Source organism: Eutrigla gurnardus, assembly GCF_963514095.1.
Source record: "Eutrigla gurnardus genome assembly, chromosome: 10".
Taxonomy (NCBI): Eukaryota; Metazoa; Chordata; class Actinopteri; order Perciformes; family Triglidae; genus Eutrigla; species Eutrigla gurnardus.
This window is the reverse complement of record NC_139924.1, coordinates 23,140,200-23,165,607: the sequence shown is the minus strand read 5'-3', so window position 1 is coordinate 23,165,607 and position 25,408 is coordinate 23,140,200. Positions and strand designations below refer to the sequence as shown.

General features: G+C 42.7%; 1 protein-coding gene across 1 annotated transcript; it reads left to right on the top strand.

The window, feature by feature from the left end:
• Positions 1–5,584: 5,584 nt before the first annotated feature.
• On the top strand, positions 5,585–17,719 carry igsf10 (immunoglobulin superfamily, member 10). The gene is made up of 10 exons (XM_084018639.1): positions 5,585–5,692; positions 6,043–6,298; positions 7,713–7,842; positions 8,285–8,675; positions 9,230–9,991; positions 10,136–11,992; positions 12,121–13,593; positions 13,714–14,617; positions 14,894–15,260; positions 15,342–17,719. The coding sequence occupies exons 2-10, from the start codon at positions 6,102–6,104 to the stop codon at positions 16,872–16,874; spliced, it is 7,614 nt and encodes a 2,537-aa protein (XP_083874765.1). The 5' UTR covers positions 5,585–5,692; positions 6,043–6,101; the 3' UTR covers positions 16,875–17,719.
• The last annotated feature ends 7,689 nt before the right edge of the window (positions 17,720–25,408 follow it).

Genomic DNA, 25,408 nt, shown 5'->3' with positions numbered 1-25,408 from the left:
TAAACCCGTGAGTTAACGACTCTCTAGAATGACACTGTTGACAACATTTTTTCTGGCATGTTTATACATACCAAGAACAAGGGTCACATTCACATGTGCTAACATGCTTGTGTTTGCAACTGCACATCAAACAATGACCACAGACGCAAATATAACAGGCCTCTCCCACAAGTCTCAGACAACAACATGATAAAAGGTGTGACAAATAAGGGAAAAACAATGATAAGAAACAAAGACACAGTGAAGCAAGTGAATGGAAAATATGAACGAGTTGCTGGTCTGTTTTTCCCTCACTGAAGTAAAAAATAACTTGCAGTCGATCAGAGACCGACTCACAAGTTCCAGGCGTCAGTAAATGAGGGATGCATTAAAAAAAGACGAGAAAAAGAGGGGAACAAATGCTTAATATGCGAGCAAGTTTCATCCTTGCACTCCAACATTGCATCCCACTGTGTTTTGCTGAATGCAGCCCATAAAAAAGAGTATTTATGAGCTGGACGATGTGCACAGATCAACATGAACGCACCGAAACAGACAAGAGCCGTGGGTGGATTACAGCCGAAGGCTTAAGAAACGGCATATGTTCACCCATATTGTATGCATAAGTTATAAACTGCACCAAAATGATCAAAAATTGCATTTTTGGACACACGACTAATCTGAGAAGAGCTTGTGTTTCTTACACCACACAGGGCAAATGAAGAAACGGCCAAACCCTTCAAGAGTTTCATCTTGAAGACTTAAATGCGCACTGACCTCAAATACACAACCACATAAGTCACTAAAATGAAAATATCCTGCTGAACTCAGAAAATAAACATCCATCATAAACTCATCGAGCAGCCTGAACACAATCTCCAGCATTCGTTCACCATCACTATGTCACTGTGTTGCCAAAAGTATTTTCACCATCTCTGTGATTTAGATTCTCACCGACGCAGATGACAGTCAGTGACATGTTTGTAAATCAACACTGACTAGGTCAATGCCAAATGGCCATGTGGATTTTGAGGGCTCCAATAACATTTCTGGGTAAAAATATCATCAAATTCCAAAGTGGCTCAGAAAAGCCCTGCACTAGAGACACAGGCTTTAAAAGCGTATCCATACATAAACTGCATAGCATACTACAGCACCATGGCCCAGTTCCTCAAATGCCTCATCTTTATCATGCTGTCACCCTGAGTGATGTATTGAAGGGATCATACATGTATACACTGGAGATAGTGACAGGTCATTTAATCAATCACTCCGATGTAGGAGTGAAATTCTTGTGAGGAGGTCCTTTTGGAAATTAACTTGTTCTCATATACCCAAAATACAAACAGAGTGAGACGTTTCCTCAAGTGCTGGAATGTGGTCGACACTTCAAAGCAAACTTCACATGAAGCTCTCACACACACACACACACACACGCACGGAGTGTTCATAGTGCTCCTTCATGCACAGACCCATTTGACGTTTCTGTACTCAAGGTGGCAAGATTGTGCTAAATGTCAAATGAAAGCATTTATTTAAGAAACTTTACTAGATTCTTTGAAAACCTGCTACGCTGTAGATCTGTAAAGGGCAACTGGTGCATATCTCAATTGGACGTCATAGTGGAACTTATTCAAGCAAAGTAAGTGAGGCATTAAATAGACCCACTCACACACCAACAGCAGGCCTCGTCCCCAAAAGTCATCACAGATGTTTCTGATTAGAGCATCTGAAGCCGACTTAGAGCAGAGACTTAAGCTCTGTAACAAAAGGTCAGTATCCTACAGACATAGAGGTCTGCTCCAAATAACCAGAGGGTTGGAAAAATCATTCCCAACTTTGATTCAAATCCTATTTTCTTAGATAAACATGAAGTTCACTTGTTGTGTTTGGAGGTACTATTGACTTTTAAATGTGTAAGGGCCATTGGAAATTATGAGGTAGCACATTCAATATTTGTGAAATGAGTTCTTAATTTAAAAAATAGTTGCAATCTGTGATGGAAAAAAGATAATAAGAAGCATATGTTTTTGTAGTGAGTAATAAGTAAAAGAACGATCCTCGTTTTTGTAGTGAACTCGAGTCAGTGAACTTAAACTGCTCCAGAAACCAAGTGTGACCTCGTTAAAAGTGCCAAGATTCATCATCAATCTTGCCACACCATATATTAATACTGTGCTAAAGTTTTTCAAAGTTTTTCAAAGCAAAAAATATGTATTCTGAGCTGCTGTAGCTTCCATGTCTTGCACAGTAGTTACACTGTCATGTCATGACCCTAAAAGGCCAAAGGTAACATCAGACTCACAACAGACAGCTGTTTACATGTGTGACTAATGTCACAGTGATCAGACGTGTCAAGAGAACTGGGCGCCTGTTTATCAGTACTGTTGTGAGTCTATGAAACTTGAGTCGGAGCGTTTGCAGAAGTGAAGTCACAGAACTGAATTCCAGGAACTAGATTGTTATAAAACTCTCTCACACACACGCACACCTACACTACTTATCTAAACGAAGACAGACCATACCTGACGTCATTACAAACAGACACATGCTATGATTTTATGATGATACAGTGTCATTACATAAATCTAGGACTTCATACCATCACACCAGCCCTCAGGATGAGGAGGATCTGCAAGCAGTGTACTGCAGTCGGGGAAAAGCACACATTGAACAACTCAATAAATAAAGAAGACAAGAGACACTTCAACTCCCAAACTCAAAAAAGTGATTCACTCTACAAAAACAGATATTTCATCATCAAAAAATACTTACCGTGGCAATGTATGCTGCAATCTGTGCAGTAGGAAAAGCTCTATTTTTGGATGAAATACTAGATGGATATATTCCAGCCCAGGCCTGGAACTGTTGACTGAACAGTTGGGAAACCAAATTGTTGCTGGCCATCGTTCATGGTACAAGGACCTGCAAATTGCTGCCTGTGTTGTTTGGGCTTGAATTTAGTAATCCCCCCCTCTCAAACTATCCAAATATGTGGTTACAAAACAATCCATTCCCCTACTCCCTTCATGTACTGTAATGTCACTTTAAAGCTTATATGCTTCCCTATCAAACTGTTAAAGATGCATTCTCCGTTTGTTTACCACTCTGAAACATCCTGCTGCAGCCAGCACACCTTCAAACTGAGCATTAGACATGAACACTTCCATGACATTTTATTTTAGTTAGACTTTTTTCCCCCCCCAAATCACAAGATCCACAGAAGCACTCTGAAATAAACTTCATGTGCCACCTTACATACATGGAATGTGGTGTCTACTTTAGATTACAAACCTAGGTGGCTAATTAGAAATATAAATACATGTGAAGGAAAGAAACAGAAGAACATAGGATGTGTGAATTATTAAGCGAGAATTCCACACATGAGGAAAAACATGTCAAGGATGTTGAAAGACAAGCGTCTCATGTAAGGCGATCTATTTTCCAAACCACACTATTCCTGTCATTCACCTCCCACAGAGGTGGGCCCCAGTCATAACCGAGTAGTGAGTGTGTGGAGCCTTTAGATTCCACAGAGCATACCAGCTAGCTGCGACTTTTGACAGCAGACCCAGTCCTCTACGCTCCCTTTAGGCCACACAAAGCAGAGAGAAGAAGAGATTGCTGCCAGTTTATCATTTCCCGCTATCAAGTATGTGCTGCAGAATCAAAGTTATTAAAAAAAATCCCAATTTCACCTTCAGAACTGTTTGAGCATTGTAGCTTGAAGAAAATACAGCGTCGCTTGTAGGCTATTACTCCATCATCTGGAGTAAATTAAAACCAAAGGGAAACAGTTTTCTTGGCAAGATATGAGATGGATCAAATTCAACTTTGTGATCAGCAGAATGACAAACAAACAAATCATTTTGTCCCGGCCACGTATACTAACACGCACACAAAACCCATTACAAGCCACGCTCATGCCTTCATCTCATCGACTCGACCTTCTGAGACTCTTGTCACCGTTTGTCAACTCTGAGAGGAGGTTTAACTCTGCAGTTATAATGATGACTTGGATCAAGACATCATAATTAACTACATTGTGCCTTCCTAAGAAATTGTATGCTCTATTGGGATTTCAAAATAATAGGCATGAAATCCTGCATAATTCAATCAAGCCTTTTTTGTATGAAATGGATCTTGGAGAGGAGAATAGATAATCCTGAACATCAACCGTTATGGAAGTTGACATGTGTGGCTGCCAACGAGACTCTGACAATATAGGATTAATAGTCCTCTCTCATCACTGTTGGTAATGGGAATGTTTCAGGTTACATTTGACAAGTGAATGTCGCATTACTCTTCAGTAATATCAGCTAGAGATAACCAAAAAAACTCTTGGTTTCTGGGTGCCAAACATCTGATCTAGGCATCAGTGAAGGAGAAAAGAGAAGAGGCTTTGTTGTCCACATGTGTTCGTGTATTGATGTTCAAGTAAACAAGTCTGTGACCCAAATTTACTGATGAAAGCATCCCTGTAAACTCGAATTTGGATCTTATCCGATATAAAACCTCCCCTCTTACAAATGTTCATAATTTGTATGTGTGTGCATTTGATTTCCAATGTGTGTGGGTTCATGGTTAATGGTGCGAGTGTGGGATGTGGTGAGGCAGCAGCTTTATGAGAGGGGATTTAATATTGGGAGGCCAAAACACACGTTGCATGATTTTAAGACAGCTTCAGCTGTTTCGTGAATACTGTTTACAAGTGAATGACTCAGAAACGTTGATGGCGACAGTCAGGTGGGGGTGCGGTATGACACTATATCAAAAGAATGTACCTCTACCCCTGTTAGTGTTTTCCAGGTGTGGAGTCAACATCATTTATACAATTTAAATTGAAAGTATTGGATGTAAAAGTTTAAAAAAAAGACAAACTTGTCATGTAAAATATCTGATACTGTGCATACAACAGAAGCATGAAACAAAAGTCTTCACCTCTAAATTTGCTGATTCAGAGGGACTTGTGTACAACAAATGCACCCAACATGCCTGGAATGACTTTTGTTTGTGGTTTTTATTTTAAGCCAAACACATTAATACAAACAATGGCTTCAATGGCCCATTTAATGGGAAAGAAGAAAGCAAAATGCTTGAGTTAATCTGTTACACATTCGCTCTTGACCATCTTGATTGAATATTGCTTTCATCTGACTCAGAGTTTAACAAATAGATTGTCGTGTAGACAACATTGGGGCAGTTGTTTAAATCTATTATGATAAGAGAGCCGATATCCAAGAAATAACATCAGGCAAGCATTTCGATTCTGATGTGACTTCTAAAACTTAATCACCTGGCATAAATCAAATATAACTGCAGTCAGTCATCTTGTCCCCAACTATTCAGTTCAGGAATGAGTTTGTGTTTTTTTTTAATTACATTTAACAGTCTATCAGATGCGTGGTATTTCCAGCAGACCACTTCCATGTGCTTTTCATGGTTGCAGTTACTCTAAACCTGGGATTACATTACAGCAGATTACAGGGGGGCGGAGGAGAGCAAAGTGTGCGCTCAACTGCAGGCGCTCACACAGCTATGACTCCCGGCTCTCTGCGCCTCAGACACGCTGCTCTCATCCGAGGGATCAAACTGGAGAAGTGCTCACCCTGAATGTGGACATTTTTCTCTTTCATTGGGATCTTATCACTACAAGGGCAGCAGTTCCGTTTTTTTTTTTACAGCTGTTTAAATGCGGTGAAAAAGACTGTAGGTAATTAAGTTGTTTTTTTTTCTCCCTGTATTATCAGTAACACGCTGGTTATTATAATTTATATAGACTAGAAGCAATTTTGATCATTTTGACATGAAGATTTTGCATGTGACATTTTTATGTTTTACTTTATTACTAGTCTGATCGTAGTGTATATCCAATCCAAAATACCTTCGTCGTAATGCAGAAAAATACTATATAAATATGCAAATTACTACGAAATATAAAAAGATTGCAAATGTGCAAAACACTGCACTTATGTTGCCTTTATCGGGTAATCCGACTTTATATAATCGTACAGTCTGTCATTGTTATCCATATCTGGAGCAACGCTGTGCCTCTCTTTCCAGGTGGGTTTCATTAATGGTTCGGGACTAAGTGTGCCCCCCAACCCCCTCGCCCGTGCACAATGAGCGGCTGCAGAGCGTCCTACCTGCGGAGGTGGCTGCTGAAGGCTCTGTTGTTCTTGGCTGCTGTGCTGCCGACGAGCGGCGACTGCCCCAAATCATGCGTCTGCTCCGTTCCCACCGAAGTGCACTGCACCTTCAGATACTTGACCGCCATACCCGACCACATCCAGCCAGCTGTGGAAAGGATTAACCTCGGGTGAGCTTTCGCTTTCTTCCCTGCGTTTGACAGATTGGAGAACTGCAGATGATTCACCACCACCGATTGTATAAACAGGGATAACATTACAAATGTGTTGGGAAGGTAACGTTGCTGCCTTTTTAGAGTTTAAGCTAATTCAGCAAAGCTACATACCGTCACTTAGTCAACAAAGTCGCTCTTTTTATTGAATTAAAATGTCGATGGGAGACACTTTTCGTTCATTAACCATAAACGTAAACATAGTTAGCATAACCTTACCTTAACTGTATGAGTTGGGCAGGTTAACAAGTGAGCTCAGGCTAAAATAAGTAGCGTTAGTGTGGGAACGTTAGCTAAGATTGGCTTTAGCAAATAACAACTAGCTAACTTAGACGCGTTGAGCTGTAACTTCACAACAACTACTAGCTAGCTCCTCGCCACTGGGTTCTCGTGTCCTGAAACCTGCTCCACAGATAAATTAACCCTCTGGTCGGTTTCTCATAGCTCTCATAGCTTACAGAGACATTTAAATTACCCGGACTCGGCACACCGAGTCGAGTTCAACACCTCTAACGGCTAATGAGCTAAACTCCCGCTCTCTTCGGTACTGTTAGCCGCTAGCTAGCATTTGTGCTAAAAACACACATAGGTTGTATCACCCTGTGGGGCTGTCCTCCAGGTAAACATCTTGTTGAGTTGTCTTACCTGATGTTGATTAAGTGTGTTGCTGTGTCTCCTCGGGTCGCCAGTTTTAAAAACGTGACCTGATTCTCAAAGCAATTGTCTACGTCGTTTCAAGCTAATGCAAGCCTATGTGACGCCCTCTGTGTTTTCACTTTAATTGGACCTCTTCTCCAGGTTAGACCAGCATTATTAACACAGGCACTGTGTGGTCATGTAGTATAGTCTGATTTGATATCCATCAGGGAGGGGAAACTTAGACCTTTACTCTTGTAATGTTTGTATCTTGAATATGGTATTATAGTTAATAGTTGGTTCAGTGTGTAATGAATACTCATCCTTGGGTTAACGTTAATATACATTTTATATATCTTTTTTTTTTTTTTTAAATGGAGTGACGACGAAAGGAACAAATTGCTTAGCTGGAATTAGTGAATCTAAATGTATGTCAATATTTAAGGTAATACACACCTGGTATTCACCCACACTGGTGTATTTCTCAAAGTAGCCATTGCATGCCTTTGTATGAGAATTTGTAAGAACATACATAACAGTGACATTATCAGTCATGCACCAGTATTGCTTTTTCATCTTCAACCTGAGCAGAGGTCTAATAAAACACATGTTTGTGTGTACAGGGCTTTAAATGGAACTGTTTTCATTGTTCATTCACTTCCATAAAATAGTTTGTGGTACATTCAAACTGGTAAGCTGAAGTTTGTATTTCTTTCCCCCTGCATTTTTCGTTTAGGTACAACAGTATAACTGTCTTGGGAGAAAATGATCTTTCGGGACTTGAAAACTTAGAGTTGCTGATGCTGCATAGCAACACCATCCACAGCATTGATGACAGAGCCTTCCAAGATCTCAAGTCCTTACAGGTGAAATCATGTGTTGCCAGTCTCGACAGACGTGTCCTGTAACATTGGAATGTACGCGTTTTACTGGAATATCAAAAGTATAGGGGTATATAAGCATGCCAGTTCAACACACAAATATAAAGTATGTGCAATGTTACTTCCACTGATGTTTGATGTTCATGTAAATGAACAGTTAACAGATGGACAAATATCAGTACAGTATAGCACAGTCCATTGCATCAGCATCACAAGCTACAGCCTAAAAACACCACAAGCTTTATTTTATATAAAGGGTGCTCTCCAATAACTAATTGCTTGCAACTTTCCAGACTAAATACAATATTTTCAAATTGCCTTGATAACATTTCATGGTAAATCTCAATAATGTCCTGTGTGTTAATAGAAATCTTAACTCACCATTTGTTTGAAAAACATCACCAACTTCTCAATCTTATTCCCACAGGTCCTGAAGATGTCTTTTAATAAAGTAAGGGAAATCAAAAAGGAGACATTCAAAGGACTGGACAGTCTGCTGAGACTCCACATTGACCACAATCACATTGAGTTCATCCACCCAGAAGCTTTCTATGGCCTCACTAAACTACAGTTGGTCCATCTGGAGGGTAACCACCTCCAGCAGCTCCACCCAGACACATTTGTCACACTAAGACACAGTCAGGTGTTCAAGGTGTCCATGGTGAGAAACATCTACCTGTCGGAAAACCTCCTCACCAGTCTGCCTGAAGGTATCTTCTCAGGCTGCAGCGAGTTAGAGAACCTCTTCCTTCATGGAAATCCGTGGACATGTGATTGCCGTATGGAGTGGTTCTCAGTGTGGGCGCAGAGGAACACAGGTGAGCAGTGTGTGTGTGCTTTGGAATAGTCTGAGAGCATTTATAGAGGTGTAAGAGAAACCCCTCTTTCTTAATCAGAATATTTTCCCCTTGCATACATGCAAACAACATTGTGAAACTACGTTTGCTGGCAGCTTTAATAAGACACATCTGGTAACTGGTTTGTAATGGCAATAGTTATTTAATGGGTTATTCTACGCAGACCTAAAATGGTAGGTTTTTCTCCTGCAAGGTAATAGTGTGTGGAATTGTATCCAGGCATATCCAAGGAGGGAAACGTATAAATCACTGAAGGCAGAGATCATATCCTCTTCTCATTATGGAGGCTCCAGAAAACACCAAACACACAGAGGAGGAAGCCTCCATTCATGACTTGGCTGATGTAAACGTCACCTCATAAATTACAATCCTTTATGATTATGATCTTTTCTGATTCTGAAGATCTGAAGTTTTACTGATCAGTTTTTGTTTGGCTGGCCAATAATGTGGAAACTGTAAATGTTGTTTTCTTACAGCCATCCTAACGCTGCCCTGCTCAATTTAAATGTTTCCAGGTGTGCTGAAATGCAAGCGAGACAGGAGATATCCAAGAGGCCAGCTGTGTCCTGTTTGTGAAAATCCTGCTCCCTATCGTAGCAGACCTCTATCCCTTCTTCCTGTTGATGCCTTCACTTGTACCAAACCCTGGGTCCAACCTCATCTAAAGCAGAAAAATATCAGCCTGGATGAAGCGGACTTTACTCCAGTTTCCCCCAAGGATTTCATAGCCCCGTTAGGTTCCATACAAATGAACCTGACTGACCAGTTTCACAAGGATGTCAGTCTATCCTGCACTGTCCAGAGGCCCTCTGCTTTTGAAAACCTTACACAAACCTTGGAGGAGGGGGATGGAAACAATGTCACCGTGCTTACAGCTGGCATAACTACGTTTTTGGTGTGTAACGTTGACCATGAACACATTCAGCAGCTGTGGCAGATCCTGGCCACCTATAGTGACTATCCCATGACCCTTGAGAGAGGCGTAATGCTGTCCAGAAGCCCAGAAATGGTGTACAGCTATAGCCAGATGAAAACAATGGAGGAAGGGATTCACACAAACATTGAAGCTGAGATCAAAGCCTCCCCTGCATGGTTGATGCAAGGAGAGGTGAGCTTCCAACTTGACCGCACTACTACCACTTTCTCCACACTGCACATTAAGTACCAGTCTGCAGTCAACCTACGTGTGGAAAACACATCACCTAAGAGGGACCGCTATTCCTGGACCATGATCAAGCGAGATAATCAAACCAAAACGGAGCACACTGTGCTTACAGGTGAGAGTTAGAGATTGATGCTTAATTGCTGATTTGTCCTATATTCAGTCTACATGGACCTATTGTTAAACTCTAAATTGAGACATCAAATAAATCTACTGATAACAATTACTCTAATTATATATTTCTTTTATTTTCACATAGGTGGCGTGGTACAATTGAGCTGTGAAATCCGGGGTGAGCCAAAGCCTTTGATGGAGTGGATTTTACCAGATGGAAGTAAGGTCAGAGCTCCTTACTCCAGTGAAGACAGGAGGATCATAATCACTGCTGAAGGGAAGCTCACCCTACGGGGTGCCGATGCTTCAGACACTGGCATCTACCGGTGCATCGCCACAAACTACCTGGATGCAGATATCCTTTTGTTTCGAGTGACTGTTCTTTCCCTTGACGTGGAGGAAGTTGAGGTCAACGGTATCCAACTCTCGCAGCCAGTGGGTGAAAATCTGTCCTTTGACTGTAGCTCCACAGGGAGTCCTGCGCCCTCAGTCCAGTGGGTGCTGCCTGACCACTCAGTACTGGAAAGGTCTCATGGGCACAGGAAAGTGTTTGAGAATGGAACCTTGTTGATTCAGGGTCTGACAGTGAGGGACAGAGGATTTTATAGGTGTTTGGTTTCTAATCACAGAGGCGTTGATCTACTCGTATCCCAGGTGACAGTGACTGGAGAAATATCTGAAAAGGAGACTGTATTGGACAGTGAGGGATCAGCAGTGGGAATGGAGGACATTGTTAACCCTAGCTTCACTGAAAACACAGTCACCTTCAATGAGATCCCTTCTTCCAGTCCCTCTGACCGAACTAGTCAGGAATCCAGGACCATCACCTCAGATCGACCTTACCCCAGACTCAGGCCACAGGGTAGAGGGGGTGCTGGAGGTAGACTGGGACAGAAAAGGAGGAGACCAATCGGCAAAAGCCGCATCCGGAGTAGTAGAGTCTTTGATAAAGCTTCCAGGAAAGTGGACCCACAACAGTTTGCTGAATTTATGAAAAAGGCTCAAGATGGATCCAGAAAAAAGACTGACACGGAGAAAGAGAGGGTAAAATATCAAGACTCAAACATCGGTCTTTCTGGTGATGGTGATCTTGGCTCTGGTGAGGATCATTATGAAGATCATCTCCTCATTGTGCCAAGAATAGTCAAAATAACTACTGACAATCCACTAAAAGATAGACTATTTGGACAATCAAACAGGCAGCCTGACACTAGTCAGGGTAGTAATGCAGTAACAATTGGGGCACATCAATCTGTTGACATGGAAACCACAGTCAGCAATCATATTGATTTACGTCAAGTGACAGGAAACACAAACACACAAACGACAGAGTCATATATGCAGTCCGATTCTACACCAATCAAGTCCACATTCACACACCATCCAACAGAAAGGAAGGAAAGTGGTAAAAGTGATGCAGTAACACCATATGGCCTCTCTAGTTTTGATGATACCACTGATTATTATACCCTGGAAAGAACTACCAAGCCAAGCTCAAAGATTCGCCCGGTCACTTTCCAACTTACTCTGACAGACATGTCACAAGAAACTCAGCTCCACTTCTCAGGAGAACAACCTGCAGAGCCTGAGGCGTCCACTGAGGCTGCGCTATCATTTCAAACAGACCCCCATGTCACTCCAATGAGGGATGGCCCGGGCCCAGTGGAACTAGTCATTCACGCAGACCCAGAAAGCCAGACGACATATACAGCCGTCACCACCACAGACAGACAACAAGATGAGATAACATTCCACACTACCCAAACAATCAAATCCCCACGTCTACCTGCAGGATCCACCATCATCTCCCAACAACAGATCCATATCATTCCACACAAGAGCAGCAGAGGAGGGGGACGCAGGAGGACCTTTCAAGGCCGCAGGAGAATAATTAAACCCAACAGGATCACTGACATACAGTCCTTTATAAACAAACTTAAACAGCCCTCATTGAAGAAGGAAGGGAATGCCACGGTGCCTTATAGGATTGAACTGACCACAGGTAAGCCATTTGTTTTGTAAGCATATAGAGTCATTGCATTGTTGCTTCAATGTTTAGTGTGGTCTTCTTCATCTGATATTTTGTATATCTGTGTTTCCTTTTCCTTTTTTAATTACATTTTCCCTCAGGCTATGACTGGGATGAAGACAAAAAGAAAACAGCACCCACTGATCTGCAGGTGGTCACGCCAACAACTTCAACAGTGAGACCTGCCTCTACACAAAAAACTGCAGCTTCTACTACAAAATATTACATCATTTCAAATGCCCCCTTCACCCATTCCGAGAGAGAGGTTTCCAGTGAAGACGTAACCTCTGCTGATGCCCCTGACCCTACAATTGAACCATCAATCTCCACCACGACCACGACAACAACCGCCTCAAAGGTTATTCGTGGAAGAATTCCATGGAACAGGCTGTTTGGAGGCAGAGAGAAGGAAAAGATACTTAGCAGGCTAAGGAAGCCTTTCGTCACCCAAAAAACCTCAACTACAGCTGAGACTACAGCAGTGACCCCAACCATCACCACTGCTGCTATGCCCACCACTGCCGCAAACTCACTTCCTCAACCTGAGACTGTGTCCCCACCCAGACACACAGGGACCAAAGAGGGCTCATCAGATGATGACGATGGAGATTTGTCCTCTGCAGATTTTGAGTTCACAACACTTCGACCCAGCGTTCACCATCTAACTACTACCAGTTATTACTCCAAGTCTGCCATCACTGCTGAAACACCACCAAAATCACAGACTCTGCCTTCCCCACCGACTGTCAAACCACCGTCAATCGAAAATCCTGATGAAGCCTTATCATCTGGGTCTGGGGGAGTACCTGATAATGGGTTTGTATTCAGAGAGAGACCTGGTGGGACAAGGAGACGACAAGGGGGGAGAAAGAGGCCATTTAGGGGGAGGAGACCCTTCAGGAAACCTGCTGTCACTAAATTACACCCCACTACCACAACTGAGGCTTTAACTACAACTATGAGAACTACAATGGAGACAACCACACTACCTCAACAGACTATTTCACCCTACAAGCCTCTATACACAGCATCTAGGCAAGAGGACAGAACTCCAGTTTCCACTGACCAAACATCAAAAGAGGAGAATGACTTATATGAGGAATTTGACTGGACCACATCTGGCAGTTTACCATCCTATACTACAACCAAGACACCTTTGATCCCTTCAACCACATTTACTCCTACCACCACATTCCTGCCAACTGCCACAAAAGCACTTGACACAACAGCTCGGACAAAAGTCCACAGCAACATCAGACCGCCGACACTGAGGAACACTGGTCACGCCACTCGTAGGCCACCAATGAGGATAATCAGACCTACTGTGCAGATTAGTGGTGCCAAAGACACAGTGACCATCCTTGCAGCTGAGAATGGATACACCAACACCCCTATCCCAGACAGCATTGCTGGCTTTGAACCCACTACAATGTTCATGAATAGCAAACCTAAGATAGTTGGGGGCAATGCAGCCAGCTTCACAGTGTTATCCAACTCAGACGCTTTCCTGCCGTGTGAGGCTGTTGGAAACCCTCAGCCAGCTATAACCTGGAAGCGCTTCTCTTCAACTACAGGTAAAAAAAAATTCACTGTTGTTGTATTAATCTGTATGTCAGTAATGTCTTGATATTGTTTTGTATAAAGATTTTAAACTAAATTTTTCTCAGATGAAATGTCCTTTCTCTCTCCTCCAGGAAGCACGGTTACCGTTCAAGGGAGGATGGGCAAGTTCGAGGTGTTAAGTAATGGCACGCTGTCGATCCAGAATGCCAACATCAAGGACCGTGGCCAGTACCTCTGTCTAGCTGAGAATGATCATGGATCAGATAAACTCCTTGTCACACTTTCTGTGGTGGCCTACCCCTCACGAATCCTGGAGCCAAAATTGCGTGAGATAAAGTCTCATGCAGGAAACAATGTTGAGATGAGATGTCAGGCAGAGGGTCGGCCCACACCCATGATATCCTGGATCCTGGCAAACCGAACCCAGATCAGGGGTCAAAAGACAGACAATGGACGGGTATCAGTATCTGCCGAGGGGACTCTGGTCATTGAGCAGGTGTCTGTTTATGACAGAGGTCATTACAAATGCATTGCCAGTAATCCGGCTGGAGCTGATACTGCTACAGTCCGACTGCAGGTGGTGGCAGCTCCCCCCGGCATCGTGGAGGAGAAACGGCAGCAGGTGAAAGCGTTCGTAAGCCAAAACTTGTGGCTACCCTGCACTGGCCAAGGCAGTCCTCAGCCTAACATTCACTGGGTCCTCCATGATGGGTCAATGGTACAATCTAACAAACCTGCCAGTGACACAAAGATATCAGTGTATAGTAATGGAACTCTCCGCATAAAGGATCTGACTCCAGCAGACAGTGGAAAATATGAATGCATCGCTACCAGCTCTACTGGCTCAGAGAGAAGGGTGGTGACTCTGACAGTAGAGAGGCAAGAGTCTGCTCCTCTAATAGTGGTAGCATCCCAGCGCATGACAGTGTTGTTCTTTGAGGACCAGCTGAGACTAAACTGTTCAGCTACAGGAGACCCTAAACCCAGGATCATTTGGAGGCTGCCCTCTAAAGCTGTAGTGGACCAGTGGCACAGGTATAAATGCCTCGATCAGTGGCAATAATGCAGAGAACGAATAGATGGTAGCATTTTAGCAAACTTATCAGTAAACGCTAAATCGGACACAGCTAATGTTTTGTATCGACACGCGACAGTGCTAGCTAGCTCTTGAAATCCCACGTCAGAAATTAAAGTACAAAAGTGTATTAGAGAATTGTCTGAATTTTTCCTTGCACGATATTGAATGGTGCTCACTTGTATTTGATCAGGCTTAATTAAGTCTCTATAATTTTCTGTCAATTTTTTCCCCAGGATGGGCAGCAGAATTCAGGTCCTGGATAATGGCACTCTTATTGTGAGCACTGTGAGTGATAAAGATGCCGGAGACTATATCTGTGTGGCACGAAACAAAATTGGTGATGATCTCCAACTCATGAAGGTCAGTGTGTCAATGAAGCCAGCCAAGATAGAGACAAAGCTCTATGGAAAGAAGCAGGTACCCTACGGTAATGACTTTAAGGTGGACTGTAAAGCCTCAGGAGCACCAAAGCCAGAGATCTCCTGGGGACTGCCAGATGGTACGGTGGTGAACAGCGCTCTTCAGTCTGATGCCAGCAGTCGAGGAGGGCGAGCACGGCGCTATACTCTTTTTGACAATGGAACTCTCTACCTAAACCAGGTATGTAATGGCATGTTCTTCCTCAATGAAGCAAAAAAAAAGGTTTAAAAGGATTTAATTGACTGTCTAATGCTCCTCCAGGTTGGTATGTCGGAGGAAGGGAACTACATCTGCTATGCTGAGAACCAGGTGGGCAAGGATGAGATGCATTTACATATCACTGTGGTGACCGCCGTCCCCAAGATACGTCCAACCAGCCAGACATATACCAGGATGAGACTTGGAGGGAACATCCGCTTTGACTGTGAAGCTCTTGGGGAGCCCAAACCCAAGATACTGTGGATGCTGCCCAGCAACGACATTATCGCAGCATCAAATGAACGCTACCTAATGCATGTCAATGGCTCCCTGGATATCAGGGAAGTGAAGCTTATTGATGCTGGGGAATATGTTTGTATGGCTCGAAACCCTGCTGGAGAAAATCGAAAAATCTATAAGCTTGATATAGAAGGGAATCCGCCAATGATCAATGGCTACCGGCAGAACAGGACTGTAATCAAAGATGTTGCTTCTAAATACACCAGGAAATTAATAGACTGTAAGGCTCAGGGAAATCCCACACCTAGTATCACTTGGATTATGCCTGATAACATCTTTCTAACAGCACCATACTTTGGAAGCCGGATTAATGTCCACCATAATGGGACATTAGAGATTCGTAATGTGCGGCCGACTGATACAGCGGAGTTCATCTGCATAGCAAGGAATGATGGAGGAGAGGCAGTAATGGTGGTGCAACTCGAGGTGAGCAGTACTCTCAGAAGGCCGATCTTCAGGAACCCCTTCAACGAACGTATTGCGTCTGCGATCGGGAAAACCACAGTTCTGAACTGCTCTGCTGATGGATACCCAATGCCGGAGATTACTTGGACATTGCCTAATAGAACGAGGTTTAGTAGTGGCCACCATCTAGTTAAAAATGGGACTTTATTCATCTACAACTCTGGCAAAGAAGATGCTGGGAAGTACCGCTGTGGTGCCAAAAACTTCATGGGCTACATAGAGAAACTGATCATTTTGGATGTCGGGCAGAAGCCTTACATCCTAACAAGGCCGAGGGGCATCATACGCAGTGTGGCTGGACAACCTCTCTTCCTTCATTGTCTAGCTGATGGGAGTCCTGGACCCAGAATCCACTGGACTATTCCTGGTGGCCATACTCTTACTCGTCCTCAGGTCCTCGGGCGCTACCAGTTAATAGAGAATGGTACTTTGGTTGTCCAGGATACAACCCTCCATGACCGTGGGAACTACATCTGCAGGGCTCGGAACGATGCTGGGGAGGCTGTGCTCACTGTCCCTGTTATTATTATTGCCTATCCTCCACGGATCACAACAGGGCCACCTCCCAGTGTGAGGGCAGTGACGGGGACACCTATTCAGCTCAACTGTGCCGCCATTGGGATCCCCAAGCCAGAGATTATCTGGGAGTTGCCTGATCGCTCAGTGCTGTCGGCGGCAGAACAGGGCCGTCCTATGGGTAGTGAACTGCTCCACCCTCAGGGTACACTTATCATTCAGAGGCCCAAAGCCTCTGATTCTGGCACGTACAAGTGCTTGGCCAAGAACCACCTGGGTACAGACTCAAAGGTCACATATGTACATGTTTTGTGAGAAAAAGACTGATGGAGGATGGTGGCATATCTGAACGTAAACGTGAACAGACACAGTTTTCTCAGATATGCACTTGTGAGGACGGCTTGTGGAAAAACAGTGACATTTGTGGATTTAAAAAATAAGCAGAGCACAAGAAGAGACAGGAAATAGACATTTTATAGGCCAAAATATGTTTTCTTAACTAGAAAACCCAGCCCGGGGCTGGAAAGTTGTTATTGTAACTTTGGAACTGGGGGTCTGGAAATTCATAGGTGGTTTTAATTTATGGTGGTTCTCATGGGAGTAAAAGGCCCAGTGCATAGAGTCAAACTGAAAGTAATGTCTTTGACCAGGCGTTGTTGGTCGCACCTAGGGATACTATTACAGCACATACAGACAGAGAGAGAGAGACTTGAAAAAAGCTCACCGAGCGGCTTTTGATTCCCTTCAAACATTGTCCAGAAGCCGTTGCTGTCATAACACATTGCTTTGTGTTTGACAGCAAATGAAAAAGACAACAGGCAGATTATAAATGATCTTTCCAGAGCAATTAATCAAATTTCATAGTGGAAGAAAATAATTTGTTCAAAGTAATATGAGGCTTGTTTTACACTGGATACATATCTGCATGGACAGTACAGTGCTTCCAGTTTCTTTATTATCCTTTTTTATATATTATTTTTATATAGCAGATTTCTTTATCTCTATTCACAGTGCAGTTCATTGGTCAAAAACACAGTCAGTCTATTGTGTTGTACACAAGAATTTACAGTAATGTTATACATTATGCTAATCTGTAATAATACAGTATATATATATATTTGTTGTATCTACTTTATCAAAGTATGGGAGACAAAACAAAATAAAATGGTTCACATCTTTTTGATGTTTTTATTGTACTTCTTGATGCACTGTGATCTTTTAAATTAGCCATGTGTCATGTCACTGTTACACAGAACAGAATGCTGTTGTAATGAAGGTAATTAGGATTATCCCGTTGAGGCCATGACTCTGGCTGCAGTAGAAACTTTCAACACACTCAATTTTAACTCTCCAGCTGTGAAAATAGTTTTTTACCCAGCTCTTCAGGTTGCAAGACCCACAGGGAAGCCTTTGATTTTGTTTGTGATTGAGTGCTGATTTTACTGCCCTCCTGCAAAGTCAACAGAGAGGTGAGGGAGGCTGTTGAGGGAGAACGGGGCAACAGAGGCATTCAACTTTTAAAATATGAATCTGTATGGAATTGATTTGATAAAATGTTCCTATATAAAGTGACATATCGTTCTCTAATGTTTGTAGGCGGCTTTAAACACATTCGTTAAACACCATAATTAATTTCAAGTGGCTTCCAATATGCCGCAACAGCTGCATTTTAATGAAGAGTCAAAAAAGCGGTCGGCGGGTAGCCCTCAAGCACGCACGCTTTTTGAGACCTCAGAAAAAACATATTTATTTCCAAAGTTGAGAGCCAGTCTACAGCAGTGTGCTATGACCCAGCCAGATATGGGGAAAGAGGGAATTGTCTTCCATAAACTTTGGAATGCAGACTACTTGCTCCATGATTTGAGGGAGGACTGCTTTCATATGTGTGCTGGGACACAACCGCACATAAATTAAGAAACTAATTAAGTGATGTTTGTAAAAATAAACACTATTTTATGTGTGGCTCTTCTACGTGAAAGGCGGTTCATCACTGTGTGTCCTCTGCGGATGGTGAAGAGTTTATTTGTTCGGTTCTGCAGTTCATGTTTGGAGAACGAGGGAGTTCACCGTCCACTGACTTGGATATTTATGAGGATTTATGGATTTTCCCATTTTCTCCTTTCCTCTCACCACATACCATTTAAAATATGGTTTTATAAGAAGAAAGTGAACGGAGTGGTGTGTTTTTTCACCTTCAGGTCAAGTACACCGCACCTCTGCACCCAATTAAAGCTGTTAAAGTGAGACATGTAAACATGGAGAGCCGCACCACCACAAGCGTTTCACAAAATTAATGAACAAAAACTGCTTTTACTCGAGATGAGGTAGTGAGAGTGTGGTCACTCCTTGGCCACCTGGAAGAGTGTGGAAAAATAGAACAAATCTGCACACGATCAAATGACTTCTTGCTGGGAAGATTGTCCTCATTACCCCACAGTAGGGACCAGTACACAAGAAAATACCATTTCCAGGATGCAGATTGGTTTTTCCACATTTATCTATCAAATCTGCAAACATACTATTTAATATGAGACCATCAAGACAGTCAGTACTTTAACATAACCTTTTAAATGATGCCCGACGGCAGGGAACAATAGATGCTTTGTTCAAGCAGCAAATCCTACCTTACTATTCTCCATGTTTCCATCTCCTCAGGAACCCATTGCACGTTTAAAGATATAATTCCTGGATACATTGTCTTGTCCACTTCCTGAGTTACAAACACTACATCTCTCTCTCTCTCATCTTCAAGAAAATTACCTCTTGATCAAGATTCAATACAGCTTTTAATTTTGTCCCTAAATGTTTGCTTCCAAGACCTTTTTTTACTTTGCATAGAAGAACAAAAGCACAGGTGAGACTTATCAGCCATCAATCAGAGGTGAGTGAGAAAAAGTGCAAAGGAAGGATGAAGTCCACACAGGGAAGGGTGAGACATATTTTTGGTCTGTGTTATGAATTCCATACATAAAGTACGCTAGCAATCTGAACATGGAAAGTGAGATCTCCAGAGAGGACCGGGAGCCGACCAGCAGCTGCCCGAGACAATAATTCTCTGTTAGCTCAGAGAGTGTTTTATTTCTTTGATGCCGCAGACTTGGCAACAGGAAGTGAAGTCCTCAGCAGAATGAAGTGTGTCTTTCCGTTGCACACGAGGCCGCGCCGATGCACTCACACGCTACTCGTACAGTAGATCGACGTCTCTCTCGATGCCTGTGGCGATGCTGGAATTTCACACCAGCATTGCAGAATCCACACATCCACCTTCCAGCCACAAGTAAGACGGATTCATCTTTGCACCTCTTTCCCAGGTGGGATCTGTCAAGCTCTGATGGTGGGTCCAGGTGTCTCAGACCATTGCTTCACAGGAAAGGACTCGGTTTTACGTCGGCCAGGAGTAAGGGAAAGGAAAGTATGCAGGTATCAGTTGTTGCCTCCCGTGGTTGCATTTAAAACAACAGTTGATTTACAGTGGGACTCTAAATATTTCCCATCTGTTATCGCCTGGAAGTGTTAAAAGTGAGCCTTTAAGCACTATGAGCCAGGTATAAGAGCCAGATACAGGGGTCATAAATCTACTAACTTTATCCAGTAATCCTCCAAAACTTTCAGTAAGTGGATACGGCAACCATTAAACGCAAGACGGGCCTAATAAATACAATAACACAAAAGGTTCCAATACCAAACAAATATTTTCATGTACAGCTTGGTACACACTTTTAATGAGACCATATCCTTCAGTGCCTGAGGGCAGTGGAAGTACATCAGCGGGGGTTCTCCGGTCTGATCGGGTGCAGATGTGGTCCTTTGGTCCCCAGAGAAACCGGGTGGACTGGAGGAGCCCACTGCTGTATGCCTAACCTTCCTCACTGCAGTCACACAAACACCGAACTAAAAACATCAAAGCACTTCTAAATGATGGCGTCCCAAGGGGGGGGGGGGGGGCTTTTAAACAAGCCAGCTCTCTCAATTAGGCTGCAATGCAGTGCTGCTACTTTACTGCAGAGCTTGATGTTCCTTTATTTTATTTTATTTTATTTTTTTGGAAGGTTCAGTGATGAATTAATAACGATAAGTGGAAGAAAATGTCACCGGGGGATTTGGTATTAATGAATTAATTCATTTTCATTTCAGTAAGGGAACAATGAAATGAGGGAACACTTTCATAGTCCTCTCGGTGCCCCTGGTTGTGGTCGTCTGTATTCCTCCTGTTTGACAAGTTTCCCATTTTTCTTTTCCTTTTTTTTTTTTAAATCTCATTGTTTCCAGTACAAGAAGTCAATGCCAAAGTTGGAGCGCCGTTGTAAAAGAGTCAGGAGTTCACAAATTGCATTCCTTCAGCATTTCCTCTGTGCTTCTGGAAAATTAATTTAGCACTCTGTAGTAAAGCCAATGTGTAATTTCGACACAGTGTGGAGGAGCTGTAACAAGGCTGAGGAAACGCTGAACACCTATAAATAAAAGAACGAGTCAGACGGCTCTATTTAAAAAAAAATCCATCTCATCCTTAATGCATTCTGGTACAAATATATTTTCTGTGATTGATATAATATGTAAATGTCAATCTAATTGTCTGTTGTGCTGTAACTTACAATATTAACCATACATTTACACATTCAGTAAAAAAAAATGTTCACTCTGAGATATTATTATTATTATTGTTATTATTTGTATTATTATTATTATTATTATTATTATTATTGTTATTATTTGTATTATTATTATTATTTGTATTATTATTATTGTTATTATTTGTATTATTATTAGAACTGCATCAAGCAACAATGTCCTGGATGTGTTATCCTGACAGGAAACCAATAGATGGCATCAACAGCTCCTATCACATCTGTCCTGTATTTCTAAATAACTTTGATTATTACATAATATATCTATAAATTTAACTTGCAAACCTTTGGAAAAGAAAAAAACAATGTCTAAGTAACTAAAATTGACATCACTTGTGTCAATCTGCCAAACTTGTAAACCTATTCACATATTTAGTTTCATAACAAGTGAAGTCAATCAATGTACATGACATCATTTAGATGTTAGAGCTTTTTAGCATTCAAGTAGAGAGTTATAGACTTTAGTTGCACACAAAGAAAGTGGGTTTTAAAGTGATGCCTCCTTATAGTTTGTACATGACATTGACGTTTTTGCACCATTGTGGTTAACAGCTGAAGCTGACACTTGCTGCCCCGTCCATCGGCCTATCTGCTGCCCTCTGTGTGCACACAGGTCTCTGCTGAGCATACAGAGACACCCTGTCAAATATGCCTGGTATCCCAGACTGGCCAGCCGCTCAAAGGGAGCTGTTGTGCCTCTTTTTTCTAATTCTCATGCCCCGGTTCTGCATCCTGCCTATCGCTGGCAGCGGGGCGACGGAGTACCAGACAAACATCAACGTCCTGGATGTAGAATTGAAAAGAAGGAATGCTGACAGCTGCCAGAGACACATTAAAAGGTGTTCCAACTTTGATTCCATTGCAGTTGCAGATGGACTTTTCCCCTCTGGGAAACTGTTGCCTGTTTACACATCCAGACACACATTTAAGCCCAATGTTTTAGCTCTTTTAGCTTTGTTTGGGCTCCACCAACTCCAGAGGGAAATATTGTTCTCTTTCGCGTCTAAATGCTCCACTGTGATCACCAGACAGTAAAGTCATGGGCTGTAAAATCAAAACGATAACACTCCTGAGGAGAACCGTAAAACTGGGTGATAGTTGTCAGTCTTTATATAACATAAGATTTGATCCAGCACAACTTAAATCTTATGCAAAATAAAAAATATATATAAAACATGGATGTATAAGCTATACACAATTAAATCTTGTGTTAGTCTAAAGGAAGGAATTTGTGAAGCAATCACTTGTGTAAGCCAGATAGAGTTTAGTAGGTCATTCACTGATGCGTATGCCAGACCCAAGAGATGAACAATGATTTGTAGCACCACCCAAACAAAAGCAGTTGCTAGGAAAACATCCATGTGAGCAAAAGACTGGAGCTCAGGATGGAACCAACGACAACATTCACCGGTAGAAAGTAAAGCCCAGGAGCCAGTTGGACCCACTCAGGTTTGTGTGCGTGTGCAGTTGTGATGCAGACGGCCCCGTAGTGCACACATGGGGCTCATGAGAAATGGAGGAATGTACTTGAGTCAGCAGTTACCGGTGTAGAGCCCTCACAAAGCTCCTAAAGAAATAGAACAGTCAGAAACATACACTACTTCAAATTCATTTATATCATCGCGTGGAACGATGCTAATGGTGCATGACAGCAAATGTGGTTTCATCCTCAATAAAAGCTAGAAATACTGTAGTTCACTGTACTGCTCCCCCCCCTGCTGCTTTAGATTCATCAGTGTGAATAAGCATATGGGAACCAGACCCTACTGAACAGCACCCGAGCAGCCGGAGAAACCTTACCCTGTCACAACAAAGTGTGGCCCACACATTTCAACGGTGCACCTAGAAGCTGATTTCAAAGTCTGCCAATAGAAATGTATACATGTAAACATTCATACATAAAGTCAAAGACAGCCACAAACAAACCAGGAGCAAGGACCACCCTGGATATGTATTCTCTCTCTCTCTCTCTCTCTCTCTCTCTCTCTCTCTCTCTATGTGGTACGTTTCTACCTGTCACAATGACAGCATGATCAACAAGGGTCAGGGGGTCGCAGGTCACCAGCCAGGCTTTTCAGACCACAGCTGTTACAGCTCTGCGTCTGTTATTAGCTTTGTTTGCCCTCAAACACCAGGGTTTTTGTTTCCATTACATTTTCCCTAACCTCATGCTTACCGCTGTGATAAAAAGACCCTCCAAAGAGCACAAAAAGAGGGCTACTAAAAGCAATACCTTACGTGCAGAGAGGAAATTAAGTCCCCCCCCCCCCCCCCCTCACTCTCCAGCCTCCTCATCACTACAGGATGAATAAAAGTGCAAGGCGGTAGCTGTCTTAAAGCAGGCTTGTGGTCTGGGATTGGCAGGAAGTGAAAGTGGCGCCCTAAAGGTCGTCTAAAGGGGTGACGAGGGAGGCGAGGGAAGCGGTGCATCTACGGAGAGGGAAGTGTGTTCGTGTGTGTTGGAGAGGGTGTTGAGGAGGCGAGGGGTTCAATTGAAATTCAGTCAAGTCTTGTGTTACATTTTCTTCCCTCCGCTCATTCCCTTCTTCCTGTCTGTCTGAGAAGGAGCTGACAGGGATTACTGTGTGAATAAAGTGCAGCTTGGCCTGTTTCTGCATGAGTGTCTGCAACTGTGCATTCACACACTATTTGATTATGTCTTTGTGTAAATGATTCATGTAAATCTAAAACATCGATGCAAGAGATAGGGTTACAAACAGTGGCTTCTCCTGGAGAACTCTGTGGTTTTAGAGCTCGATTAGCAAAAGAAACAGAGGGCACATTCAAATAAAACTCGACTCAGACCTGAGGTGAAACCCTAAACATTCAGCAAGGAATAGAAGAATAAAAGCAAAAGAAAGGGATTAAAGTATAAAAATAGAAAGGTGACCACATAAATTGAAAAACTGAAAAGCAGCATGTGTAGCTGTTGTGGTCTTTCCAGGAGAGTGCATGCTTGACGCAGTCCTGATCAGACCCAGATGTGCAGATCACAGTTGTGGGAGACATGTCTTCATGTAAATATGGAGGTCGACCTCACGTACAGTGTAAGTGAGGACATTTAGGCCGAGCTATACGCGCGACCACAACCAGATGAGCACGCAAATGCACCGACTAGTCATTTGTTTAGGAAGTGAATGCTGCTGACTTTGCCAATCTCGGCCCAGACGCAGGAAGTTGCAGCATTGCCATGCTAACTAATGGCAGAGAGGCCACCGGGGGTCATGTGATGAAAAAATACCAATCGTGTTCGTCTGGTGCAGTGCAATAAAAAGCTGTATTATAATTCCTGCAAAACACCCTCAACTCCACATTGGAGTTGTACAACAACATGCCAATGTGATGAGTCCTTCACTCTGCAGCAGTCTGGTAAAACAGGTTTTGGTTGTGAGTGAGTGACTCACTCCATCAAGGTCTTGAGTCATTTTATTCAGTCTTTGGTGCTTCCTGTTTTATTTAGTTCTAAACCTCTGCTCTCATTTCATAATGTTCCACTTCCTGTCCCTGTGTGTTTCCCTCCGGTCTCTATTGTCTGCTCTGCACTTAATGACTTCCACCTGTGTCTCATCAGCCCTTTTAAACCTTGTGTAGTCTGTCTGTCTGTCTTGTAGCCTGTCTGTCTTGTAGGCTGTCTGTCCTTCCATCTTTCCCTTTGTCAGTTTGCAGTGCTTCACAACTTCAAGACTTGATTTCGTCTGACCCCTGTTTGGCTGCTAGCCTGTCCAGTAAATTCAGTGCTCTTGAGTCCGATTTGTCCCACCAGTCTGCAGAAATGTTACACCCACAGTGATGGTTGATGGGACATAAAAAAGCTCAGTTCAGACACTGAAATTACCTTTTCTTCAAGACTTTTGTGTCTGTTATACGTTAAAATTAACAACAAGACAACACTAATGCATGGTTTATAGACCACATGGTAGAAAATGTTATCAGCAATGGGAAAGTTTTACATCAGTGAAGCATCTGCCAAAAAACTCTTCCATTATTTTCCATCGTGGAAGGTTTTATTGCATATGCGTTCATGCTTGCTTGAATATCGCATCACAAGTCTTATTTATGCGTTACCTGGTCATTGATAGAGTCTAGAGCGTTTTCTTGCTTTTTGTTCAGTGCTGCGGTTCAGCTGCTCTGCAAGCGCAATTTGTGGAGATTACACAACAGCGGTTACGACAGTAAATTAAGAAAACGAGAGGAAGTGCATTTGTTTTTATCACATTTTGAACG